Source organism: Aspergillus flavus, chromosome 7, assembly GCF_009017415.1.
Source record: "Aspergillus flavus chromosome 7, complete sequence".
Lineage (NCBI taxonomy): Eukaryota > Fungi > Ascomycota > Eurotiomycetes > Eurotiales > Aspergillaceae > Aspergillus > Aspergillus flavus.
In genome coordinates this window covers 2,330,681-2,353,106 of record NC_092404.1, presented here as the reverse complement: position 1 = coordinate 2,353,106, position 22,426 = coordinate 2,330,681, and the positions used below count along the sequence as shown (strand labels likewise).

Sequence of the window (22,426 nt, the reverse complement as noted above, 5' to 3'; positions counted from 1 at the left end):
GATTCTCGAAATTTGTCACCCTTTCACCATAGGCTCTCCCGGACTTTTTTTTTGCCTTTTTTTTGTTCTCTTTCTAGACCCGCCATTCCGGTCCCCTCTCGGATCTCCTGACTTTTCAAAGTCTTGTCATCGCAATTTGACTCGACATTGATCATGGCAGCGGAATCCGAGAGGTTGCCTTACCGCAATGGTACCTCTGGTGGATCCAGAAGGGCCAAAAAAGATGAGGCTACGACGTCTACGTCTCGGCGATCTACTAGTGAAGGTGACATGATAGAAGTGCCACGTTCAACGTTTAATTCGCAGATCCAAGCCTCCCTCGCATCCCAGATGCCTAAACTCACCCCTGCATTTCCTGGGTTGTCAGCTCCAGCTTCGTCAACAAATTCGGCTATATCCTCCCGTGAATCCTCCCCTGTTCGCTCCGCCCGCCGCCCGCACAACTCCGCCTCAACCTCTCGCGTTTCATCTCGGTCACATAAAGCCAGTGCAGGTCGCAGCCCGAGTAGATCGAGTCTTAACCAAAGGCAGGGCTCGGACACTCTTCCATCCACTACTATCGTACAACGGCCACTGTCCCAAACCAGCAAACCTCTCATCATCAACCCTCCATCTAATGTCGAACGGTCGACCGATGCTACGAGTCCGGAGAAACTTAACATGCCGTTATGGGCCACATCCCGTCGGGTGGAACAAGAACCGACCCTCCCGAATATGTCCAGCAAACGATCTTTACTGGTCGACGATTCTAAGTCCGACCGCAGCGCGCCTCGCTCCGTGAATAGGAGCATCAATGGGCCAGGTTCTGCCCTCGAGACGGTGCAGGAAATGGCCAGTGATCAGTCAACGCCATCGACAGAGACTATATTGAACCAGTCGGCGCTTGAACAGTCGCGATTGCAGAAGATCGATGAGGATAGCACGCCTAAGGCGTCTAGGCAAAATGCCGAGAGCGGCAGTGATAGCGGAGGAAATAAAAGCCTGGAACTTCGAGAAGAGAACCGCCGTCGTGGTTCGGGAGCCAAGGGCACCGATAACCTGATCCCGAAACGGTCCTCTACGTCGCTTGGAGGTGCTCGCGGTAAGCCGACAGATGGATCAGTTAGGAACATGATCGTCGAGACGGAGACAGTCAGTTCTATCCCTCAGGTCTCCCTGGGCGTGGTAACAGGTGACCGAAGCAATTCTGGTCGTGTAGATCCAGGCACTCTTCGAATGAAGCCCAGCACTGAAACCATCCGCCCGAAGAAGGAAAAGAAAAGAACGCGCAAGCCGACAGCCTTACCTAGTGGGGCTGCATCATCCAAAGCGGACATTTTCGAAGCCAAAGTAGCCAGCGCTGTAGATGAAGCCGATGTATCTGATTCTGACGAAACGTTTGTTTACGAGTCGAATCCACCGGATCCGTACCCAGTGAGACAAAATCGGTACCATTCCCGTACGCCTAGCGCGACATCTATGGCCAGCCAGGTTGACCAATTAGGCGCTCGTGGGCGTCCTGGAATGCGAGATGGGAATCATAGTGTTACAGGCAAGCGCAGCATGAAGTTCACCAATAACACGTACGCTGGCAGTGTCGATGGGGATGCAGGCGAAGAAAGTGCTCGGAGTCACTCAAGAGTCGACAGTGGCGGAACTCATACTCCCCGCCACCATCATACAGGGCGATATGGGCGCAACAATGCGTATCATTCGTTGTTCGATAGCGACTCCCCGTTTCCCCAGTCCCAGGCGTATCCAAAATCTCCTCGACACTTCATCGGAGGATTTCGGCAGCCGCGACATCCCGTCACTCGTGGAGGCCAGAATTATCGCACGATCAACAATACTAGAAAGGCGGGCGAGATATATGGTTACGATTTTGATGCGGAAGGTGCAGATGACGAACGGACTCCCCTAGTAGGCTCTCCACGTACAACTAGAAGTCGTCACGGCAATCGACGTCCCGGAAGTGCCAGTTTGCGTCAGATGGAGTACATGCAGCAGCGGCAGCGTGGCTTTTTCTCACGGTACGGCACTTGTGTTGTCATATGCATTTTACTTCTTGTTCTTATCGGAGGAGCCACGTCCTTTATTGTTGGCATTACCAAATCGCTCGTAAATGTCCAGATCCTTGCTATCCAGAATGTGCTCGCCTCAGAACAAGAGATCATGTTGGACCTCAGCGTACGCGCCACGAACCCTAACCTCTTTCCTGTCGCAATAGACGACATGGATATGAACATCTTTGCGAAGAGTCGATTCGTTGGGACAGACAAATTATGGCGAGATCAAGGATCGGACTGGAGTGACTTTCCCCGTGTCGGAGATAGCAGGAGACGAGCCCGTTTAGCTAGTCTAGCACGTTGTGCCGGAAGCAGCGGTTGCCTCCTAAACGAAACAGGCTTATCAAAACGTATGGGGTACAAGAACGGTGGTGTGGACAAAGGCACCGATCCTATCCCAACTGACCCGGCCGGTGACCCCCAGACAATGCTGTTAGGCCGTGTTTTCCGTTTTGATTCACCCCTAACCTTTGAAGCATCGCCATGGAACTATGTATCATCCACCTCTAAGGGCCAGATCCGTCTCGCTCGGCCAGGTAATAAGACGGAGGAGGGCGGTACAGAGCGGTGGGAGCGGGTACTACAACATCCATTCGAGCTGATAGTCCGTGGTGTTGTGAAGTACCAGTTACCACTGAGCTCCCGATTCCTTTCGGCATCTGTCAGCTCCAGTGTTCAAGTGGTGCCCGACAAAGGTGACAATGGCACTGGAGATGGCAACGACAAGCCTGATCCTGGAGACGACGACACAGTTACCATATCTAAAACAAGGTCACTTCGTCGCAGTCTGCCCGAGCTGCGTCAAATAGCCACCAAACGCTCAATGGTCGATTTGGTACGAGAAGCTTTGGGAATCACCGGATAGGTGATCACGGCTCGGTTGCCGTTGATTTCAATCCTCTATTATCGAACTCAGGATTTTACCGGCTCATTTCAGCCTTTGCCCTTGTTCTTTTTTGTATATCCTTCTGCTATGGTTAGATCCTCTGCTTCCGTGCCAAATCTTCGTCTTCCAACCAATACTGGGAAGATAGCCCTTGTTGCTACGGCCTTACTAATCCCTTTTGTTTCCAACACGAGAACAAGAACCCTTCTTGATCTGGAGTTACTTCAATTCTACAGGAAGGGGCTGTCAACGGATTCGTTTGACATAATGACTTTTCCTTTGTCAACTTACGGCTTCCCTTTTCCCCTATTTTATGATATCTATACTACGTTCCCCCAACGATGCGTCACGATTATCTGATATATTACCACGAAACAAACAGCAAAGCATGGAATAGCACGTTGAGAAAAAGACTTTGATTATGTATGCATCAGCACGGCGCGTTTCTGTCCATAGTTCTGGGGCTTTGTTTTGTGTTGTTCTAGGTGTTGCTCAATTAGAATTTTTGATTTGGGAATAGGAACAGGCGACCTATTCCGTTCGCCGCCAGAGTCATGTCACGGCTGGATTGAATCCATGCTTCCAATTTGTGTATGTATGTCTGTACATAATATATTATATCAGCGCACGTAAAGTGCCACTGCTGTATTTCTCAAGTCATCTGAAAGTTTTATGTATCTTGAAGATTGAGGAAGGGTCCATTTTTGGCATAAATCTTGAACATCGGTTAAAAATCATAATACTATTCAATTAAGGACAAAATATCTGATTTCAAGGCAGAATCGTTAAATCCATGATAAATATCATCACATCATATCGTCGCAAATTCTCCATATAACAACCCATCAAGAACTTCCATGAATCGTAAGGTCATCACGTCAAACCAAAACCTAAAAAGCCACCTAATTCCAAAATTTAAAATAACTAAACAAAGCAGCTAGACAAAAACTCTATTAATTCCCCTTAGCAGACTGTCGAGCCCGCCGGCGAACATATTGTCTTCGTGCTGGGGCAGAAGTCGGCCTTGTGAGTCGAAGCGATCAGGTAGGTCAATTGTCGAGTCCGAATCCGATTCTATCTCTTTTCCTGAAGTATTCGATCTCGCTTTCTTCTCAGATGCCATGCGTTGAGTCTCTGATTCCGTTCTGGATGAATAGGATTCAGAGGAAGAATGGTGCCGACGGTGCCCGTGGCGACGAACCCCGCTCGACGAACCAATCGTTGAATCGCTATCGTCAGTTTCATAACCCGGGTCCATTTGTTGACCATCTTCTGAACTGAGATCAAAAGCAACTGACTTTGACTGAGGAGACTGACTCGCAGCGCATGGTCTTCGCTTCTTCGCACGGGGGGTCCTCGTTGGAGATTGGATATTTAAACCTAAAGTTTTCGAGTTAGAATTCCCTCTGGTGCATTGGCAATCGTCCCTGAACCCACCATCATCCATATGAGCTTGGGAAATGGGAGGGGAAGAGTTCCATGCAGCACTCACATTCTCATCTGCCCTCCGGGGTCGAGACACGAATGACTCGGGTCCTGGAGGAGGATAACCATACTGCTGCGAAGGTGGAACAGCGACAGGGGGAGGAGGGTAATCGGCCGGGTTGTACGGGGCGGTGCTTCCAGCTGGTCGAGGGGCGGATCCAGGAGGTGGTGGAAAGTAATTGGTATTAGGGTAGTATTGATGCTCACTCGACTGGGGGGGCAGAGCAGTGTGCTGATACGGTTCAGGGCTATACGGTTCGCCATACGAGTCCTGGCGTGCATCCTCGTCGAATCCTGGTCGAGAGATATTAGTCCGACCACACTGTAACCCTCTCAATCTGCTATGGCCACTCACTTGGCCTTTCCCTCTCTTGCTCCGCCTTCTTCCGCTCTCTCCGCTGCGTATATTTATGAGCCGCATAACCGACGCCAGTTGCGGCCAAAGCAGCCTCAGCTAAGTCACGAGACCGGCTACGATGCTTATCTTGTCTTCTTCGCCGCCTTCTGCGATCGCTGCTATCAGACCCAGAAGGGCTACCGCTGTATCTTCCACCACGACTCCGGCTGCGGCTGCGGCTAATGCTGCGACCACGATGCCGTGACGAGCCAAATCCCGTGCCGCTGACAGCCGGGTCAGAAGCATCGGAGTAATAAGCCTGTTGACTCGTAGGCCGCCCGTAGTAGTCCGCCGTGGGAATCCTTCCGTGAACCGGATCCTGACCATACTCGATCAAACCAGCCGAGTCCCGTGTCGGGTCAGGGTAGATTTCGGAAGGCGCCCTGCTTCGAGATCTAGATCGTTCCCTGCGGCGCGAAGCTTCGCCCTCTTCTTGCTTCTCTTTGTGCTTTTCGTAAAGCCCCGTCGCAGCAGCGGTGCCCAAGCCAGCTGCTACGACAGGAAGAGCCTTTCGGAGCCTGCTATGGGATCGCGACTCACGTTTACGAGAGCGAGAGCGACTGCGTGCCTTCTCGACGAGACCAGCCACCGCAGCACCAGCCAAGCCAGCGCCTGCCATATGCTTTCTACGCTGCGACTCACTGCGCTTCTCGCCATCGGTAGTCTTTCCCGACCTGACAGAAGATGAACGGTGGTGTCGTGACCTACTTCGATGGCGAGAACGGCTTCGTCGCTCATCTTTAGATTTGTTTCGAGCAAGGGCCACGGCGCCAGCAATAGCGGCAGCACCCAGGCCAAGTTCTGCCAAAGTTCTTGCCCGGGAATGAGAATGAGAGTGACTGCGACTGCGACTGCGACGGGAGTGGCTGTGACTATGATGATGATGACGGTGATGGGAGCGAGAGCTTCGATCATCGTCAAATGAGTGCGAGCGATGTCGGCTTTTGCTGCGATAGTAATCTCTGGCTCGGGATGCCGCGTTCACTGCTACAGCACCCAGGGCACCAGCACCAATATCCCGTCCGAGGCGACCCACCCCACTCGAAACATCTTCGCCTTCTTTTTTTCGGCGATTGCGGAGTAACTCTGCAGCACCAATTCCGACCAAAGCACCCTCGGCAAGATGACGTCGATGATGCGGGTGGTCATCATACTCACGGGTCTCTTTGCGGATGTAGACCATGCTATCATCGCTGCTATAGTCGCGGTCATCCCGGTCATCCCGACGGCGGGTAGTCTGGGACACTGAGTCGCTAGGGCTAAGTTCACGGTGAAACCGACGGTCATTGTCATATTCGCGAACACGGCGATGATAATAATACCCAGGCTCTCGGTCCACTTCTGAGCGGTGGACAACCTCATAGTCGGACTCTCGCGGGTTGACGTAGACAGGACCTCGAGCTTCAACCATAAGTACTGGTTGCCTCTCAAGAATGACAACGGGGGTAGGATAATAGCGATGGAGAAGTTCAGGCTCCTTGTACTCACGTTCGTAATAATCCCTCTCGGAACGGTAGTCATAGCTGCGGGAGTCATAGTCGACATCACGCTCATAACGTTGGAGCATGACGGGTTCCTCCCGGTCTGTAGACCGTCGAATCACCAACTGTCGGTCGCCAGTAAAGGGATCTTCGCGTCGGTAAAGAACGTCTCGCTCTCGCTCTCGCTCTTCTTCGGGAGAGATGACGTAACGTTTGATCGTGACGGGAGAACGTGGTTCATCCCAGTCGCGTTCTCGCTCACGCTCTCTGTATATGTATGACATGAGGATAATTGATGATGAATAAAATGAAAGGATAAGGATTGTCTGGTAATGAATAGAACAGAAGGTAGAATGGTAAATTCAGCTGTTGGAATGTGAAGCGGGATGAGGGGCTGCGAAAGTGGGGAGGGTACAGAGGCTGGAACCGTGTACGAAGGGAGGAACGGTAAAGAGGATTGGTTAGAGGTTGACGGACGGGAAGGATGATGACAAAACGCCGATCGAAGCAGCAGAAGATTCGACACAGTTCAGGAGCCCTTGAGTGGAGGGGGAATACTGGATTAGCGACCAAGAGGGGCAAATCAGATCCCGCACACGCCGACCAGACTACTGATCACTAGTAGCAACATGCAGGGGCTTGGACAACTGGCAAAACCAGAGGATAGTTATTTTTAGGATCTGCAACACATCATACGATCAACCAAAGTGGGCATATAGAAAGGATGTAGATGAAGCCTGATGAACATCGACGACGACGATGGGATGAAGAGAGGGTGAGAAGGGTAAGCGAAGGTGTATAGGAAGAGGAAGAGAAAGACAAAGAACAACGGGGAGAAGAGGGGCGATCAACCCACGTGGAAACACCTCTCTCGTGATGTAATGAAAAGTCGAGTCACGAGTTAGTAATTCCTATTCAGCAACCAACGCAGTATATCAAATCAATATCAAAACAACTACAAACGAATATTCGAGTCCACGGTAAACCTATCAGTTTAGGGAAATGTGGATCATCTTCCGATGCAAAAACCACGGTACGGGTAATTTCTATCTATCTTATACTTGTTATCTTATTTTACCCCGACCGAGTCCTGGTTCGACATAACGATGACCTCATCGTTGATATGACACAAATTGAGGCTGAGCGCCCGATTTGCCCGACTCGGCCGTCCAGACTGAAGCCCCAAAATCCCGGCTAGTACTGAGTAGAAAGTAGTGAGGCTCTGTCTTCCACCATCTTTCGAGGTAATCAATGGAATGGTCCATCCATTCGTTGAATGGGGTTCCAACGGGAAACTCGTGGGGATAGGGTTTCCGAGGATTACGGGTTCCTTTATTTTTTGCTCACCGCCCATGGTTCGGAAAAGTGGGAGAAGTACTGTACCTGAGTCGGTACGTAGTTGAGGATGAGCATAGATGGGTACTATACATGTAAATACTAAATAGTCAACAAATAGTACTAATACTTGCCCAAGATAGTTCTTGCGATCGTCAACTGTGACTATCGCGCTGGACCTATCTCATGTTAGTATCTGGGGCACGGGGTACGGGGCTCTTCTAGAAACCTTCCATTTTCGAAACACTTGCATTGGATCTGATTCATCATATTTTCAACGTCATCATCGTTGCGACCACAACAAAACCAAAGAGACTCCTGAACCACCGACAACCCTACCAGAAGAACAATGAACGACTTTTGTCCATAACAGCCGATTTTCTGAACCGAAAGATAGGTATTTGATAAATTAGGCTTGTCTTGTGTTTTAAGTGTTATCTCTTTGGGAACCTCGTTATTTGCCACGCGGGCAGTAGTGCGACGCAACACGAAGCGCTACGAGGCAACTAAGAGGAGGACTGAGCTCATGCACCTTACATGCAGGGTGAAACACACATCCAATTTGCCTCCCTTCGTTTGGTTTTCCAGCCGAACCACGCACCGTCGTGAAATAAATTAAAAAAAAAATAAATTAAAATTGAAGAATGTTTTAAGTAGATCGCTTAGGTGAGCGAGTCATTTTAAGGATCTTCGTTCAGGCTTCTAGAAAACCCTGTCCCACGATCATCTACCCACACCTGGAAATTGGATCTCATGTCAAAGCGTCGTTCGTACCGGCTAAGAGGTGCATCCAGGCGGTGGCGACTCTTTCTCTGTTCTCGTAGAGAGGAACAGATGTCGCTACCGAAGGGAATGTATCTTCCTAGTGTGGAATGTTATTGATTTTTTATTTCCTTCTATTTCATTTTATTTCGTTTTGATTTAATTCAATTTATTTTTTGTGATTCTTTCTTTCTCTTTCTTCAGCTTGGACTGAATTTTTCAAATGCTGCCCTCATTAATATGATAGCAAATACCAATGTAGTAAATGTAGTCATAGTAGGGTGCTCTAAGTGTAGTTCGTTCTCGGCTTGCCTGTCCATGGGAGAGTCGGTCGGAAACAATTTCCATGGGGTTTTGCCGAAGTGGTTGCCGGATGAAGGGGCTGGGTGCATATCTGTCTGGGATGTTTATGCATCCAGAGTATGGACTGGACATCGCCGTGACGTCCGTGAGACAAGGGATGATAGGATGGTTCGTCCATTTGCCGACTAACCATGCAGAATGATGAGACATGTCACTACTACTACTACTTAGTAGTACGGAATACACGGAAATAATCCGAACAAATCCTGGGTCACGCTTGCATCTGTCCATTGCATGGCTACTAGGGGGGGCAAAAAAAAAAAAAAAGAAAAAAAAAAAAAAAGAAAAAGAAAAAGAAAAGAAAAAGAGATGGAAAAGAGACGAGTTCCCCTCAGAAAAAACAATAATAAATAAAATAATTGAAGAACCCATACCAATAAAAGGAAAAGAAAAAGAGCGCCGCAAATCTAATGGCTGTGGGGAAATATCGATTTTCTGAGATGGTAAGGATTTCTTTTATTTTCTTTCTGCCCTTTTTTTTTTTTTTTTTTCTTTATCTTTCTTTAATCTGCACCTACTGGTATTCTCTCCCTCCCCCCACACACACGTCCTTGGGAACGAATCTCCACTCGGCGATCAGCCCCCAGCGGATCCTAAAATCCATTTCAGCCATTGTCAAATAGTCTTCCACGTTGACCATGTTCCTTGCTCCCTTTTTTCGCGTGGCATACCGTTCCACATGGCACAGAATCTGCAAAGTGAAAACTTTAAACCGATTGAGGCGCTAGCCACATGGCTTTTGGTTTTTCTAGAAGGCCTGGGCTTGCATGCCCCTGCCCAGTAGAAGGACAAGGATTCCGTTCCTGATTCGATATGTAGCCATACTGCCAGCCAACTAGGAAGGTAGTCTATGTTCCAATTTGTTGCAGGGTTAACTCTAATGGTCATTGCACATTCCTTCTACCGACAGCGCGTGGAACGGAGGTGTTCATCTCGATTCGGTGTAGCTCATCTACCAATTCAGCTCGCAGATCTCTGGACAAGGGCGTTTTCTCTCCAGTTTAAAGGCGACCGGAATTCTCGAGTTCTCGGAAAGGTGTACTCATCTCTCTCTATCTCTCTCTCTCCATTCAACCATTCAAGACTGTGGACACCATCATAGATTGTGGATTATAAGATCTCTTTTCCAAACCCCAGACCGTAACAACCTCCACTTGAAGTCTGATCGTGTGGAGTTGGCTAGACAAGTTCCTCTTGTCTCCCCATCGGTACTATGACTTCATCAAGTCGTTCCACTGGGAAGAGACTGCCCATTAGCTGTCAAGCATGCCGGACAAGGAAGATCCGCTGTTCCCGAGACGGCCGTCCGTGCCAGACCTGTGTCCGACGAGGACTAGGAGCGGAAGACTGTGTCTACTTGGGCCAGCCTCGGTTATCCTCCGAGAATACAGTGACGGCGGATGCGACTTTGCAAAAGGAGCTGCTGGCGCGCATCCGCAATCTTGAAGATACGCTGCACAAGCAGGCCGCCAGTTCATACATGAGCGATTCCCTTTCACCACAAATGTCGCCTAGTGTAGCTGGGAGCTTCTCGGAACCAGACAGTTCTATCGGCATCAGCCAACCTGACATCAGGAACTCGTTCCTAGGCAACTTTGGCACCCTCCAGACGTTTTCTTCGGGCTATGTCCGTTATCTTCCGCTGGCATCTCAGTGGGGTTCAGTGACAGGAAGTGCAGTGCATGACGTCGATGCCGACATTCCAGAGGAAGGCGATGATTTACAGATTCCCTTTGCCAGAAACAACATTTCCAGAGAGGAATTACTGGCGGTGCTTCCTCCGGGCCGATATTGCGACGCACTAAAAGATGTCTACTTCCGAGTATTCTCTCCTGTAGGTCCTGCCCTATCTCATTCTCCCCCCTCGGAACTTATCTGTAAACGGAACTCTAACTAACTCGAATCAGATGTTCCATATTCTGCATGATTTGACGTTCGAAGCTGAGTACCAGCGATTCTGTCATGATCCAAGCAGTGTAAGCACGGCATGGATTGCCCTCTTATTTATTATTTTGGGAATTGCCGTCACCGCCCTCGATGACGATGATCCACTGCTTTCCGACTTGGGTCGTGAAAAGACGGTCAGCCGCAATATCAAAGTCCTATCAACGCGCTATCGCTCGGCAGCGCTGCGATGCTTGGCAGCCGATGGCGTGTTTTCTCGCCACTCCATCAACTCTCTCCAGTGCCTCGTCCTCGTGAACTACGCAAGGATCCACCGTGGACTACCTACGTGGACCCTGTTGGGCTTTACGCATCATGTAGCAATCTCAATGGGGTGTCATGTTGACCCCGAACGATTTGGCCTGGGCCCCATCGAGCGCGAGGAACGTAGGCGTGCCTGGACTGGTCTCATGATCCTCTATATCAACCAGAACAACACCTTTGGCGGTCCCGATCAGAGAATACATTCTCAGGATGTAAAGTTCCCGTTGGAGATCAACGACGTGGACTTGCTCACAGGAGGAAAATCAGAGCCCGCAATGCAGCCCACTCAAACGACCTACCTCTTGCTGGAATATCAGCTATCCAAGATCTCTTCGATGATCTGCGAAACCCTCTTCACGTTCGCACCAAGATTCAGCATCTCGCAGATCGAGACGGAGATCCTAGCAATCCATGAAACCTGCGACAAGCGGTATCAACTCGATGCCAGCGGCGAAACACTTCCAAGCCACCATCTGGCCAACTTAAACACCTTGTACGGCCACCTCCACCAGCTGTTCCTTCTCTCCCTCCGTCCTAATCTATGCCGCTACTTGCAAGGCGAGGTTACACCCGAGACATGCTCTGCGAGAGCTAAGTGCGCCGCATCTGCCAAGGCAACTCTGGCAATCTACCAGTCTCTACACGACCTGCCCCAGTATTCCACGTACAAATGGTACAACAGTGGGTTGGGAAGCTTCCACGCTTTCCACGCAGTCGTTGTTCTCTGTGCTATTCTCATGCACCCGGACAGCCAGTTCGAATTCACCGAGACCCACGATCTCCTCTGGCGATCATTGGATGCCTTCGCGGCACTGTCGAACCGCAGTAATTTCTGCAGTAAGGCCGTGCCGGTTATACGCCAGCTTCTGTAAGTTAGACCCACCCCCTCCCAAACTCCCAGCTTAAGACAGTATCAAACTAACAAAAGACATGCAGGGACTTCGTCAATGCCCGAAACCAACAACAACAAAACTTAGTACCAATGGACAACACCGTCCCGACCTCAGCTGCACCATCCTTCATCCAACCCTACCCCACTCCACCGGTGGAATACATCCCAGAGCCACTCTTTGCTCAACTCCGTCCCCAGAACTGGGTGAGTCCAGGATCGGTCCAATGGGACGGATGGAACTTCCTCGCGCAGGAGCAGCGCCTCCGCCAGTCAGGATTGGGATAAATTGGCGGCTGGAGCCGCATTATCCGTACTCGATCTCATGGCTTACTACAAGACCATGCTATTCCCGGCTAAGAGAGAACAGAGTCCAGCTCTGGTCGTGGAATATCCGCCGTTCGATCTAGAATCGACCCCGTCTAGCTTATAGGAAGAAAGCTAAAGTGAGGTGGCGGGAGCCCGTCGGAGTTGATCCGATGTCAGGACCCTCCTCGTATACGAAACCGAGCATGATATCATACAATCATGCTTGTTTGCTTGGGAGGAGGAGTCAAGTCACTTCGGGGTGACTGCAATCAGATTCTCTGGTGCGGAGATTTACCCCGCGTCCAGAAATCAGGACCTTCATGGTCTACACACTTTTACAGTTGGCTATATTCGCCGCAATTGTGATATCTCGAGAAAATGATCTGGATCATTCTCTCACACGCTCTTTAACACTTTTTCCTTGTCTTCTATATGGAAATGTTACATGATATGTCTCTATTTTCTTTTGTCACATAGAATATACCATTGAAATTTGATTATATCAAAGTATCCTCAGTAACTGGTGACAAAATTATTGCATTGGAAGATGGCGTCAAGCAACTTCCACTCGCTCAGATGTAGGCTTTCCAGCGTCATCTCCATCATCCCCATCCTTACCATTCTCCCCAGGTGCAACAACCTTATCACCAAACGAGGCAGCAATTTCTTCGAGCGTCTTCTGCTTGGTCTCCCTATAAATCACTCATCAGTAAATATCCAAAAGCAATAACGAATAATGAAAAGAGGATAAAAAGCGTACGGAAAGTAGAAGTAAGCCACAACTAGGAAGAAAGCCGAACAAGCCACGAAAACATAATAATAATTCTCCCCGATATTAGCGAACGCACTTGGGCCAGCTTCGGTGACTGCACAATTCAATACAAATCAGCATCTATACTCAATAAGCCATTTACAGATATAGGTTAACGAACTTGCGACATTGACGATAAAGTGCGAGGCAGCTGCTAGACCCATTACTTTGCTTCGGAGGGATATAGGGAGGACTTCGGCGCCGTAAAGCCAGGTTGTGCTGTTTAGCATTCCGTCTGTAGGAGTTTTTCATTGTTATTAGCTTTTCTTTTTTTGTTGCTTCGGATGTCTGTTATTTTGTATGGTGGTTTTCACTTACAGTAGGCTACGACGAAGAGGTAGATTCCTAGGACGGCGAAGCCCTTTCCGACTTGGTTGTCTGTATTCTGGAATTCTCGTTGCATGACTGCGGCGTATATTTCGATGACTATTATCCCTGCTAGACCTGAGAGGAGCATCCTGTTTTGGATTGATTCCGTCAGCGGAGTGCTTGGTCAATATTGCATAGGGGTGTAGTAAATCCTACTTTCGACGGCCCCATTGGTCAGTGAGGTATTTTGTCGTCAGGCAGTTGACGAGGAAGGCTATGGTACCGTAGACTGCAGCTAGAGCGAGGATGGTGTGGGAGTCTATGCCTAGGGATTTGTATAGGATTGCTGGTTCGATGTTAGTAAAGGTATGTTTGGGAGGTGGAGGTGACTTACTTTGATAGTACTTGTTGCAAATGTAGTTTAGTATTATCCGGGCAATAATGGATTGGCAATGAACATACCTGAATAACGTTCACACCGGTAAGACTTGTCATTGTCTGGACTGCGATTGATCTAGATATACTCTGTTAAATGCAAGATACTTAACCGCAGAACGAGAGGGAAAGAGAGAGAACCTACACTAGCACACGATGTCTGAAGAGTCTGAATATCTCCTTGTACGATGTGATCTCCCGCTCCATCTCGTATTCGATCTGCACAGCCATGATCTCGAACTCACGATGCATTTCATCTGGACGCAAGTCCCTCCGGATTCGTTTGAACTCGTCGCGCGCTTGCTCAACCTTCCCATTTCGAATCAAGTGACGCGGCGAGTTAGGCATGAAGGTGATCAACCCGAAGAACATAATGATACCCCACGGAATCTGAATTCCAAGTGGAAGTCGCCATTGGACTGGCCCATACGGTGCAAAGCTGCAGGCGTATCCAACCCAATTGGAAGCCATAGTACCAAGGGAAATCCCGCATCCCGAGATACCACCAATGAGACCGCGATACCGGGGGTCAGAAATCTCACTCAAGTAAATGGGCACAGTTGCCACCAATCCCCTATACAGCATCTATCATTACAATCCAAGTCTTTAAAAGTATAGGAGCACTTACCCAACAGCATACCCGGCCAATACGCGGCCTGCAAGGAACATCCCAATATTTACCGAAGCAGTCTGGATCGCAGTTCCAATTGTGACAATGACACACATCATCTCCATGAAACGCAGGCGACCAACTTTATCGGCGATGGCTGTCTGCGTAAGAGCACCGACTGCTTCGCCAGCAATATAGACAGCGACCACCTGCCTAGTTTAGACCACCAGTTTCTTAGCGAGCGTTGCAAGGTCAACTTACAGCCCCAGTAAGTCCATCAGAAGGGTTTTTCATATAATCAATCCAACTCTGATGGGCGATTGCTGATCACGGTATGAGTTTGCTGCTAGCGAACTAACAGGTCTTTTCATGCACTTACTTGTGGTCGCAATTCCAGTATCAAAGCCCTATTGGCGCATCAGAACTAATTCATCATATGTTTTGACGAAGAAATTAAGCTTACGAAAAGGAAAGTGCCGATTGCGGCGAAAAAAGCCACGCCAAGGGTGTACCAGATAGCCATCGTATCTTGCGTAGGGATAAACTGGAGAAGGCAGTAGTGATTTCACAGTACTTAGCGTACATACTCTGATTTATATGCGCCTTAGCCAAACGATCATTATACAGGTGACCAACCGACCGAGGTGCATTTCCATAGACGACTAGTAGCTCGGAGCATAGCCGATCCAAGTGTCATGTCGTGGGGGTGCTGGAAGATTACTGGAGAGAATACGGGGAGGAGGATGACGATCCGGGGGAAAAGGTCCCGCGAGGGAGAGAAGAGCGGGGGAAGCCCAAGAAGGCAATCCCGCGTTATTGCAGCTGCAGGTATTCCTGCAGGTAACTTGAGGGCTTCAGTCGAAGCTGAACTACGTTTCTTGCTGAGTACTTAGTAGCAGGTCAACACACTAGAGAATATAGACTCTGAGGTAGAACTCGAAAGTATGAAAAGCTTATATGAAACATTTCTATAACTATATTGCCACAGATTTCCAGCAACTAAGATTATGCAGATTAAGGTTAGGCTACTCTCGGTACGAAGCAAAATGACCAAAGAAACCATGGCCATATGATACATAATTCGTTTGCTCTCCTCCACCGTTGAAAAGTAGTAGTCGCTTGGGGAATACCACCCTCATGACATAATTCTGAACCAGGTTTCATAAATATTAGTCTGCAAGGGCCAGCAGGTAAAAATATTGCTTCTTCTGAATAAGCATCCAAGATTTTCATTGTCATGCCATTCAGTTGTACCACGTAAAATATATATTGGTGGAGCCGAAGCCATGACTTGTAGACCATCACGCTTCCAAGATCCGAACTACCAACACTGCTAAATGGTTCATGACTACACTATTGTTTCAAGTAGTCAACTAAGGTTATATTTTAGAACGTACCACAATTCAAGCACCAGCAATATATGGTAAAGACAGTACTGGTAGCTTCTTCTTCTTCTCTATTATCCATTCTAATTAGTTTATCTGGATGTGAATAGACAGGGTAGGCAAATAGAGTAAGGTGTACTTCAGTATAAGCAATCAACTTTTTGTTCTTTGTAGGAACAGGCTTAGCCTGCGAAATGTATGTCTTCATCGTTCCCTGTGGGAAACGTTGCGTACAAAACCAAGTTTTCTTAGGAGAAAGAAGGCTTGGCATAGGGCATTCCGAATGAATAAAAGTTTTGATAATAGATGGCTTGGCCTGATAGCCGGGTGTGTGGAGACTACATGAGATACAAGATTGAAAGAACAATGCGATCGCCGCAGCATCAACAGTTTTGATACGGAAGACTCAAGTCATACGAAGATCCAGTAGGTACGGCGTAAAGCTCGGTGGCTGACAAGGACACGGTGAAGGAGGCCATCTTGCGACATTCTACTCGTCATAACGGGGATTAATTCATGAAGAGACTCATCAACTAGGAGTCATATATTCTTTTTTTTCTGAATATGAAGTCCTATTCATTTTCCCATTGCCCAATGTCATGTGCCCCGCCGCGGGAGTAGCGGCCTGTGCAATGCAGGAAACCCAGAGCCGAACAAGGAAATCGCAAATTTAGAAAACAAGAGCAGCACCCTTAGTCTTCTTGTCACCACTGTAGTATTTGTTAGCATTGGACGTTGATTGTCGACAGGCCGGGTGTTTCAGTCAAGACGTACCCAAGCTCGAAGTGCTTGCAACGCTTCAGAGAGAGCTGCTTCTTCTGCTTGCAAGCAGTGCACTCAAGACGCAAGACGATCTTCTTGGTAGTCTTGGCCTTCTTGTGGAAGACGGGCTTGGTCTGACCACCATAACCGCTCTGCTTCCGGTCATAACGACGCTTACCCTGGGCGTACAGGGAGGCCTATAGATATCCATCCGCATCAGCATTTGTCGTGGTGGTAAGAACCGGGAAGTTCGGGTATGTTCACCTTGCCAGCCTTGTACTGGGTGACCTTGTGCTGGGTGTGCTTCTTGCACTCCTTGCCCTTGCAGTAGGTCCGGCGGGTTTTCGGAACGTTGACCTGGTTGGGGAAAGAATATCAGCGCCTGCTGTTCGAATGACTTTTAACAAAGCTGCATCAGGATTTCTGGATTCCGGTCATCGGAGAAATGTAGTTCGACATCTGGTCGCTATAGCGGACATTGAGGGAGGGAAGGCTGAGGGAAAGGATGTTAAGATTTTGTGTCGCGCTTGTCGTTATCTCGAGTGCCGTCGAAAAAGATTCTGATCCCTTGACGCGACCGCACGAAATCCGGTTTGTGTGGGCACCTTTCGCGCTTCAAATCAGAATACATGGTCGCCTCATTTTCCGGTCAACCCACACCGTTCGGGGCTCCTCTTATTGATTTGGGCAATATTGTCGTCTTTTCTCGATCGTAGGCGTTTCGTCAAATCCGGTCTCTCAGCCCATCCGTTGAGAAGAGTCGTCCTCCGCAAGTATCACCGAGATGTCGACCACATATCTCCAATGTCCAGAATTTCCACATAACAGCAGCAAGCAAATAGAACAATAATATTAGGCTCTTACCATTTTGACTGACTTGGCCGGGGCGAATTCGGTGGTCGTTGATAGTCTCTTGTCGGGGAGGGATCGAGTCGGCTGCCCGTCTGATGGGTTGTGGGATTTCGTTTCGCTTAGGCCCTACTGCACCTATTACGGAAGTGCGGTCTAACCGCTTCAGGCAATGCCAAGACCATCTACCATCATTCTACCTAGATACCTCAGGCACAAATCAGCCCACACCCAATCAGTGTCGTCATTTGCTTGCTCTTCTATCTTGAATGTATGGAATGTATAGACAATCATGGGAACCCTTTCCCTGTGATAACATTCTCTCCTCCACCGTAAAATGATCTACCCTTACAAAGCTCTAGCCCTTTTCCTTGTCCAACAATCCACTCTCCTTTCGCAGTCATGGCCCCATTCTCCTGCGGCCAATATTTCTGCCGGAGTTTTTCATTAATCTTTTCGATCCTCTCGACCAGCGCAGCGACTCGCTCCTGATCTACAACTGGGACTGCATCTGGCCCTGAGCCTTCTACCATAAATCCATCGTGTGTAGTAAACCGCGCAATGGTAATATGTGCCGAGGGAACAATGTACCTCGGTTTCATCAACAAACCAGTTGCAGTCAGGCGATCAAAAAGATCACGTCGCAAATGGTGATAGGTATACCTATCCCCTTCATTGCAGTATGTCTGGTTTCCAACGGCGGTTTCCTCCCCAGCCGCAGGAACGAAGCTCAAGGCCATGGCAGTCGCATCATAGCTGAGAATGGGCTTAACCAACCGCGTCCGATGATGGAATGTGTAATCTACCAGGTCTGGTACCGTGCCACTTTCTTGTAAATGAGTGAGAAACGCCTCAATATCCGCTTCTGTCCGACAACTAGCCATCTCCATCACAGTCATGTGCAGGAAATCCGGCGGTGTCACCCAGATGGCTAAGCATTTGGTATCAGTGATATTGGCATGACTAGAGGGAAGATCATGAGTCATATGGAAACGAACCTGGTGCAGCATCTTGAACATCCGCCTGGATCTCAGCCACCAGTTCTCGGATTTGTGGTGGCGGTCGGGCATAAAGTGTGAAGTTGTTTCGAGGATCAACAAAGGAGGGCCCGTTGTCTCTTTGTGTGTCGGTTGCCTGTGCGTGCAACTTGCGGAGGATTTCATCTATCTGCCAGCCGGAGAAATCTGGGCCGAGAAGTTTGGCCTTGAATTGCGCATTCCTATTTGTACGGTGGTTTTCATAGCGGTCTTGTACTTTACGCTATCATGGTCCGATTTTGATTAGATTCGTGGGGTTATTATTGGAAGCTGGGGTGAAATAAACAGAAGTACCGGATCGTGTTGACAGTCTGTAAGAATCTCTTCAAAGGGATTGATTATATCTGGCTTGCTGGAAGTAATCTCGGTCATTTTTAAGCGTAAGCACTGTGGTGGTGTATCTGCCTTTGCAAGTATTGGTGGTGAGGATATGCTGTTGAAACTCGGGGTAAAATCGACGAACATGAGAGTTTTAACGCCGCCGGTATATATCACAGTGCTCGGCGTTTATAAATAGAGCTATATTTGCACACAACGAGGCCAAACATACAACTTAATAGTGCGAATACTATGAAATAAGACCTATGTACTAGACTACCTGACTTATTACGGAGGGAAAGTGAAATAAAAGTCGAGTCATGGGTTTGTGTACTTACCTTCTAGGGACGTACAGTCCTTTAAGCTCCACGGAATGGATTCGATTTTATTGTCCGCCCCACCAAAGGCCCCGCGCCACGGCGCAGCTTTCCGTCACCATCTCCAGTCAACCACCGTAGTTGAGCCTCACTGCCATTTCTCTCCCCCCATTATTCCCTGGGACTTGATACCCTACCGTTTAGATCCCGGTTCTCGGTTTAGACATTTCCCGGAGTCTCGAATTACACACAGTATTCGAAGATGTTGATCAAGTGAGTCATGTGTGCCGTAGTGCTTAGCCCCCATCCTTGCATCATGGAGATCCGACGAGACAGTTGTCCCGGTGAAGGTGAGACCATAGGCTGACCGCTGAGCGTTGCTGCAGAGTTCGCACCCTTACCGGCAAGGAGATTGAGCTGGACATCGAGCCTGATTACAAGGTATTGTCTTACCTCTGTTTATGGTTTCTTTCTGATTGGATCGCATCCGTTGATCTGCGCAAGACTGAACGATAAATCATTTTTCGCTTGAACCACGGTCACTAAAAGCACGCAGGTGTCCCGGATAAAGGAGCGTGTCGAGGAGAAGGAGGGTATCCCACCCGTTCAGCAACGATTGATCTTTGGTGGAAAACAAATGTACGTGGACTCTGGAACGAAGCCTGCCATACTCGAGACGTGAGGTTGAGCTAATACGTTTGTTACGGGTGATAGGGCCGATGATAAAACTGCATCAGAATACAACCTCGAAGGTGGTGCGACGCTACACCTCGTTCTCGCTCTCCGTGGTGGATCTCTGGCCTTGTAAACACCTACCTTGAGTCCTGAATATCGTACTCCATCGTGATTACGATTGGAGCGCAATATTTGTATCAGCTGGGTGGTTCTCTGCATTTGATACCTGAAGCCGCGCCGAATATTGTGGCATGAACTCAGCTCATGTATGTTTTCGTTCACTATACCCTGGAGATGGAAGCGGGCTGTTCAGTGCTGGCTGCAAGCGAATGGTGTTTAATGTCAGGAATGCTTCCTGAATCCGCATAGCGTGTCTGTGCCACATGCATGTCGCCCCCGACTCAGAATGACTCTTAATGTGCTACACCAACGCAGTAATGATAAGCTTCACGAAAGAAATTTTCAAAACACAACTTCGCAAAACAGGATAGAGCAGAAGACGTAGTCGTAGTAAAGAAAACAAAATTCAGAAAATTGTAAACTGGATATACCTTGAAAACTGACCGAGCAAAAATGCACATCCTTGGCGTTTGGCATCACAATCATAGACATCGTAAAGATCATGCGGTTCAAATACAGATACACCTTGAGGTGCTATTCGACACAACTCCATTCGCCAATGCCTTGAGTATACAGAGCCAGGAAAAAAGGAAGGGAAGAGAAGATGAACCCAGATAAACATGCAAACGCCCTGCGCTAATACCGTCAAAACGACAAACTACACACCAACTCCCTGAACTGCTAAACCTACAGAGCTATGGTAATCAGCTAGGATATGGGTAACACCGGGAAGGGGGACCATGGCAGGTTCGACTCCGATATGATGTTAGTTAACTTTTCTTTTTTTGGGTTGCATGAAAACATTTGGAGGAGGTCGTTTTCGGATTATCGCGGGACGAGGAGCTTGTGCTGGGGAACCCCTGGGCCCATCGGAGGCAGTACTGAGCTCCATTTCAGCAGAGCGATGTCTTTCCGTTGTGTGTGAGCGTACCGGTGAGCTAACTTCTATAGATGAGAGCTCATTGCGATTATTTGAGGTAGGTGTCTGGGTATTCCTTGACCTCGGGCTTGCTGCAACAGGCAATTGCGACGAAGCAGAGGAACTGGGGGTACTAGAGCCCGGTCGTTGCCCGGAGGCAATAGCTCGTAGCCTTGCTTCCCTATCCCGCAAGGACGTAGATAACATTGGACCCCGGCTTCTTCGATCAGGTATACTCTGAAGGCTAGACCGCCCGGGTGCTCTCAATGCAGGAGGGTTCGTCCGCCGAGGGATGGCGGGTTCTGTCGGCCGTCTATGCTCCTCGATCAAGGAACGAGGGGCTTGCCTGACTTGTGTGGCTCTATTATTCAGGTGTTTTGTGGGCACAGCTAGGGCATTATTCCGTTTCGGAGCAGTAAATATACTGCTTTTCTTCTTGGGTGGAGGTGGCGGTCGCTCAAAGGACCAGAGGTGTGAACCTTGTGGGTCTGACGAGCCGAAAGTACTCTTCGTAGATGTGAACATAGGTTTGATGCCGCCCATTTTTCGGTCATACGAAGCATACCGTTGTTTCGCTGTCGGTCTTTCTCGAGGTAGGCGAATATCGCGTCGGTCAGGCACAAAATTAACACTGTTTTTGGCACGCTCTGAACTGATCCCGTCCAGGGCCAGCTTCAGTTTCTCGGCATCTTCATCCACTTCCCTCTGCACACGTTCTCGAAGATCGCAGTATACGTCATACCAACAATCAGATTGTTCCGGTATATCATACTCGTCCCATCTAGGTATATCTCGCTTTATAAACTCGAACCAGAGCTCTTTATCTTCGTCTATAATATGAGGGGATTGCAGTTCTAGAGTTCTCTATCAAAGCGGCAGTGGTTAGGCAAGGAGCTGGTCAACTGGTCATAGAACGACTCACGAGTTTCTCAGGACTTTCGATCTTGGAGAGGAAGGGGCGCGCAAGGATATAGGGAACATTTCCAATATCATTTAAATCTGAGGTAGTCATGAGATTAGTATGAGGATTCCAAGCACAAGCTCGGTGAGATATGCGCACATTTCACGTTCTTAACAGCAGTCGCTGTACATAGCTGAAGGAGCGAAGGCGGCGGCATTATCGAGTATCACGGAGACCAAGAAGCAGCCAAGAAAGTAGCATGGGTAGATTGCGATATATCGAGTTCGTAATTGTGTGTGTGAGAGGAGGTCCCAGAGATATGAGTGACATGCCCAGGGGAGCCCAAACGGTGCATTAACCCAATTCAACTATTACAGGGGGATGATGTGTTGATACTAGTTCATGACTCGATGTTGAAAGTACTCAATGAAAGGCCCCCCGGGGGCGGATGACGCTTATCACATGATTTGATTGGCCGAAAGCACTTCGGGTCTACGTGGATGACCTTATTATCCGTTTTCCCGTACAAACTGGCCATCATGATGACCTCCATAAAACAACTCTGATTTCTTGTACTAAGACACATTACCTCAGAAACATAACAACCTTCGATATTGACCGATATTGACATAAGAAAGACAGTGGGTATTACGAAGAGGACAAAGAGAAGCAAAGAGAAAATGCAAGGACTGCAAAAACATCAAGAAAAGGAAATGGTAAATCAAAAGGATGGCTGGAGTCCCTTGTAGAATATTGGTTATATCTCCTCTTGATCATATGCCTAAGGAGTTGCGTATAAATCTTCAAATCCCCGGCTT

The 22,426-nt window shown here is 48.6% G+C and overlaps 9 protein-coding genes across 9 annotated transcripts; 3 read left to right on the top strand and 6 right to left on the bottom strand.

Moving 5' to 3' along the window:
- Positions 1 to 153: 153 nt before the first annotated feature.
- On the top strand, positions 154 to 2,910 carry F9C07_6016 (putative phospholipid metabolism enzyme regulator; the record flags this gene model as incomplete). Its single annotated transcript, XM_041287285.1, has 1 exon — positions 154 to 2,910. One exon carries the CDS (start codon positions 154 to 156, stop codon positions 2,908 to 2,910), a length of 2,757 nt encoding a protein of 918 aa, XP_041150551.1.
- A 479-nt stretch (positions 2,911 to 3,389) lies between these two features.
- Positions 3,390 to 6,882, bottom strand: F9C07_1886536 (uncharacterized protein). The gene is made up of 4 exons (XM_071508467.1): positions 6,302 to 6,882; positions 4,772 to 6,214; positions 4,369 to 4,710; positions 3,390 to 4,311 (listed from the first exon to the last, which is right to left on the bottom strand). Exons 1-4 carry the CDS (start codon positions 6,576 to 6,578, stop codon positions 3,869 to 3,871), a joined length of 2,505 nt encoding a protein of 834 aa, XP_071367071.1. The 5' UTR covers positions 6,579 to 6,882; the 3' UTR covers positions 3,390 to 3,868.
- Positions 6,883 to 9,967: 3,085 nt separating this feature from the next.
- F9C07_6014 (uncharacterized protein) lies at positions 9,968 to 12,139 on the top strand (the record flags this gene model as incomplete). Its single annotated transcript, XM_041294891.1, has 3 exons — positions 9,968 to 10,588; positions 10,662 to 11,830; positions 11,899 to 12,139. 3 exons carry the CDS (start codon positions 9,968 to 9,970, stop codon positions 12,137 to 12,139), a joined length of 2,031 nt encoding a protein of 676 aa, XP_041150549.1.
- Positions 12,140 to 12,273: 134 nt separating this feature from the next.
- On the bottom strand, positions 12,274 to 15,096 carry F9C07_1883351 (MFS monosaccharide transporter). The gene is made up of 12 exons (XM_041287281.2): positions 14,789 to 15,096; positions 14,705 to 14,732; positions 14,587 to 14,648; positions 14,344 to 14,534; positions 13,861 to 14,289; positions 13,743 to 13,794; positions 13,675 to 13,684; positions 13,497 to 13,626; positions 13,290 to 13,429; positions 13,093 to 13,206; positions 12,921 to 13,026; positions 12,274 to 12,852 (listed from the first exon to the last, which is right to left on the bottom strand). Exons 1-12 carry the CDS (start codon positions 14,846 to 14,848, stop codon positions 12,714 to 12,716), a joined length of 1,461 nt encoding a protein of 486 aa, XP_041150548.1. The 5' UTR covers positions 14,849 to 15,096; the 3' UTR covers positions 12,274 to 12,713.
- A 577-nt stretch (positions 15,097 to 15,673) lies between these two features.
- Positions 15,674 to 16,189, bottom strand: F9C07_2103879 (uncharacterized protein; the record flags this gene model as incomplete). Its single annotated transcript, XM_071508962.1, has 3 exons — positions 15,674 to 15,678; positions 15,723 to 16,048; positions 16,128 to 16,189. 3 exons carry the CDS (start codon positions 16,187 to 16,189, stop codon positions 15,674 to 15,676), a joined length of 393 nt encoding a protein of 130 aa, XP_071367070.1.
- Positions 16,190 to 16,380: 191 nt separating this feature from the next.
- F9C07_6012 (60S ribosomal eL42 domain-containing protein) lies at positions 16,381 to 16,829 on the bottom strand (the record flags this gene model as incomplete). The annotated part of the gene is made up of 3 exons (XM_041294897.2): positions 16,381 to 16,420; positions 16,485 to 16,669; positions 16,737 to 16,829. Coding segments are annotated over 3 exons (318 nt in total), but the record flags the coding sequence as incomplete, so codon positions are not given.
- Positions 16,830 to 17,611: 782 nt separating this feature from the next.
- F9C07_2063422 (RNA ligase/cyclic nucleotide phosphodiesterase) lies at positions 17,612 to 18,730 on the bottom strand (the record flags this gene model as incomplete). The annotated part of the gene is made up of 3 exons (XM_071508681.1): positions 17,612 to 18,252; positions 18,320 to 18,581; positions 18,653 to 18,730. The coding sequence occupies 3 exons, from the start codon at positions 18,728 to 18,730 to the stop codon at positions 17,612 to 17,614; spliced, it is 981 nt and encodes a 326-aa protein (XP_071367069.1).
- Positions 18,731 to 19,039: 309 nt separating this feature from the next.
- On the top strand, positions 19,040 to 20,178 carry F9C07_1885242 (ubiquitin-like protein 1). Its single transcript, XM_071508465.1, has 4 exons — positions 19,040 to 19,266; positions 19,380 to 19,434; positions 19,550 to 19,632; positions 19,708 to 20,178. The coding sequence occupies exons 1-4, from the start codon at positions 19,256 to 19,258 to the stop codon at positions 19,799 to 19,801; spliced, it is 243 nt and encodes an 80-aa protein (XP_071367068.1). The 5' UTR covers positions 19,040 to 19,255; the 3' UTR covers positions 19,802 to 20,178.
- A 376-nt stretch (positions 20,179 to 20,554) lies between these two features.
- On the bottom strand, positions 20,555 to 21,825 carry F9C07_2229861 (putative RNA polymerase II transcription factor SIII subunit A; the record flags this gene model as incomplete). The annotated part of the gene is made up of 3 exons (XM_041294896.1): positions 20,555 to 21,571; positions 21,630 to 21,706; positions 21,768 to 21,825. The coding sequence occupies 3 exons, from the start codon at positions 21,823 to 21,825 to the stop codon at positions 20,555 to 20,557; spliced, it is 1,152 nt and encodes a 383-aa protein (XP_041150545.1).
- Positions 21,826 to 22,426: the final 601 nt, after the last annotated feature.

What these genes read in the sequence shown, in the direction of transcription:
- F9C07_1886536 (XM_071508467.1), bottom strand. Translation starts at nt 6,578, where the DNA reads ATGTCATACATATACAGAGAGCGTGAGCGAGAACGCGACTGGGATGAA. An exon ending in CGAGAGGGATTATTACGAAC is followed by an intron (nt 6,215 to 6,301) that starts GTGAGTACAAGG and finishes TTATGGTTGAAG; the next exon opens with CTCGAGGTCCTGTCTACGTC. An exon ending in CCAAGCTCATATGGATGATG is followed by an intron (nt 4,312 to 4,368) that starts GTGGGTTCAGGG and finishes CGAAAACTTTAG; the next exon opens with GTTTAAATATCCAATCTCCA.
- F9C07_1883351 (XM_041287281.2), bottom strand. Translation starts at nt 14,848, where the DNA reads ATGGCTATCTGGTACACCCTTGGCGTGGCTTTTTTCGCCGCAATCGGC. An exon ending in CTGATGGACTTACTGGGGCT is followed by an intron (nt 14,535 to 14,586) that starts GTAAGTTGACCT and finishes TAAACTAGGCAG; the next exon opens with GTGGTCGCTGTCTATATTGC. An exon ending in GACCAATGGGGCCGTCGAAA is followed by an intron (nt 13,430 to 13,496) that starts GTAGGATTTACT and finishes AATCCAAAACAG; the next exon opens with GATGCTCCTCTCAGGTCTAG.
- F9C07_1885242 (XM_071508465.1), top strand. An exon ending in ACATCGAGCCTGATTACAAG is followed by an intron (nt 19,435 to 19,549) that starts GTATTGTCTTAC and finishes AAAAGCACGCAG; the next exon opens with GTGTCCCGGATAAAGGAGCG. An exon ending in ATCTTTGGTGGAAAACAAAT is followed by an intron (nt 19,633 to 19,707) that starts GTACGTGGACTC and finishes TACGGGTGATAG; the next exon opens with GGCCGATGATAAAACTGCAT.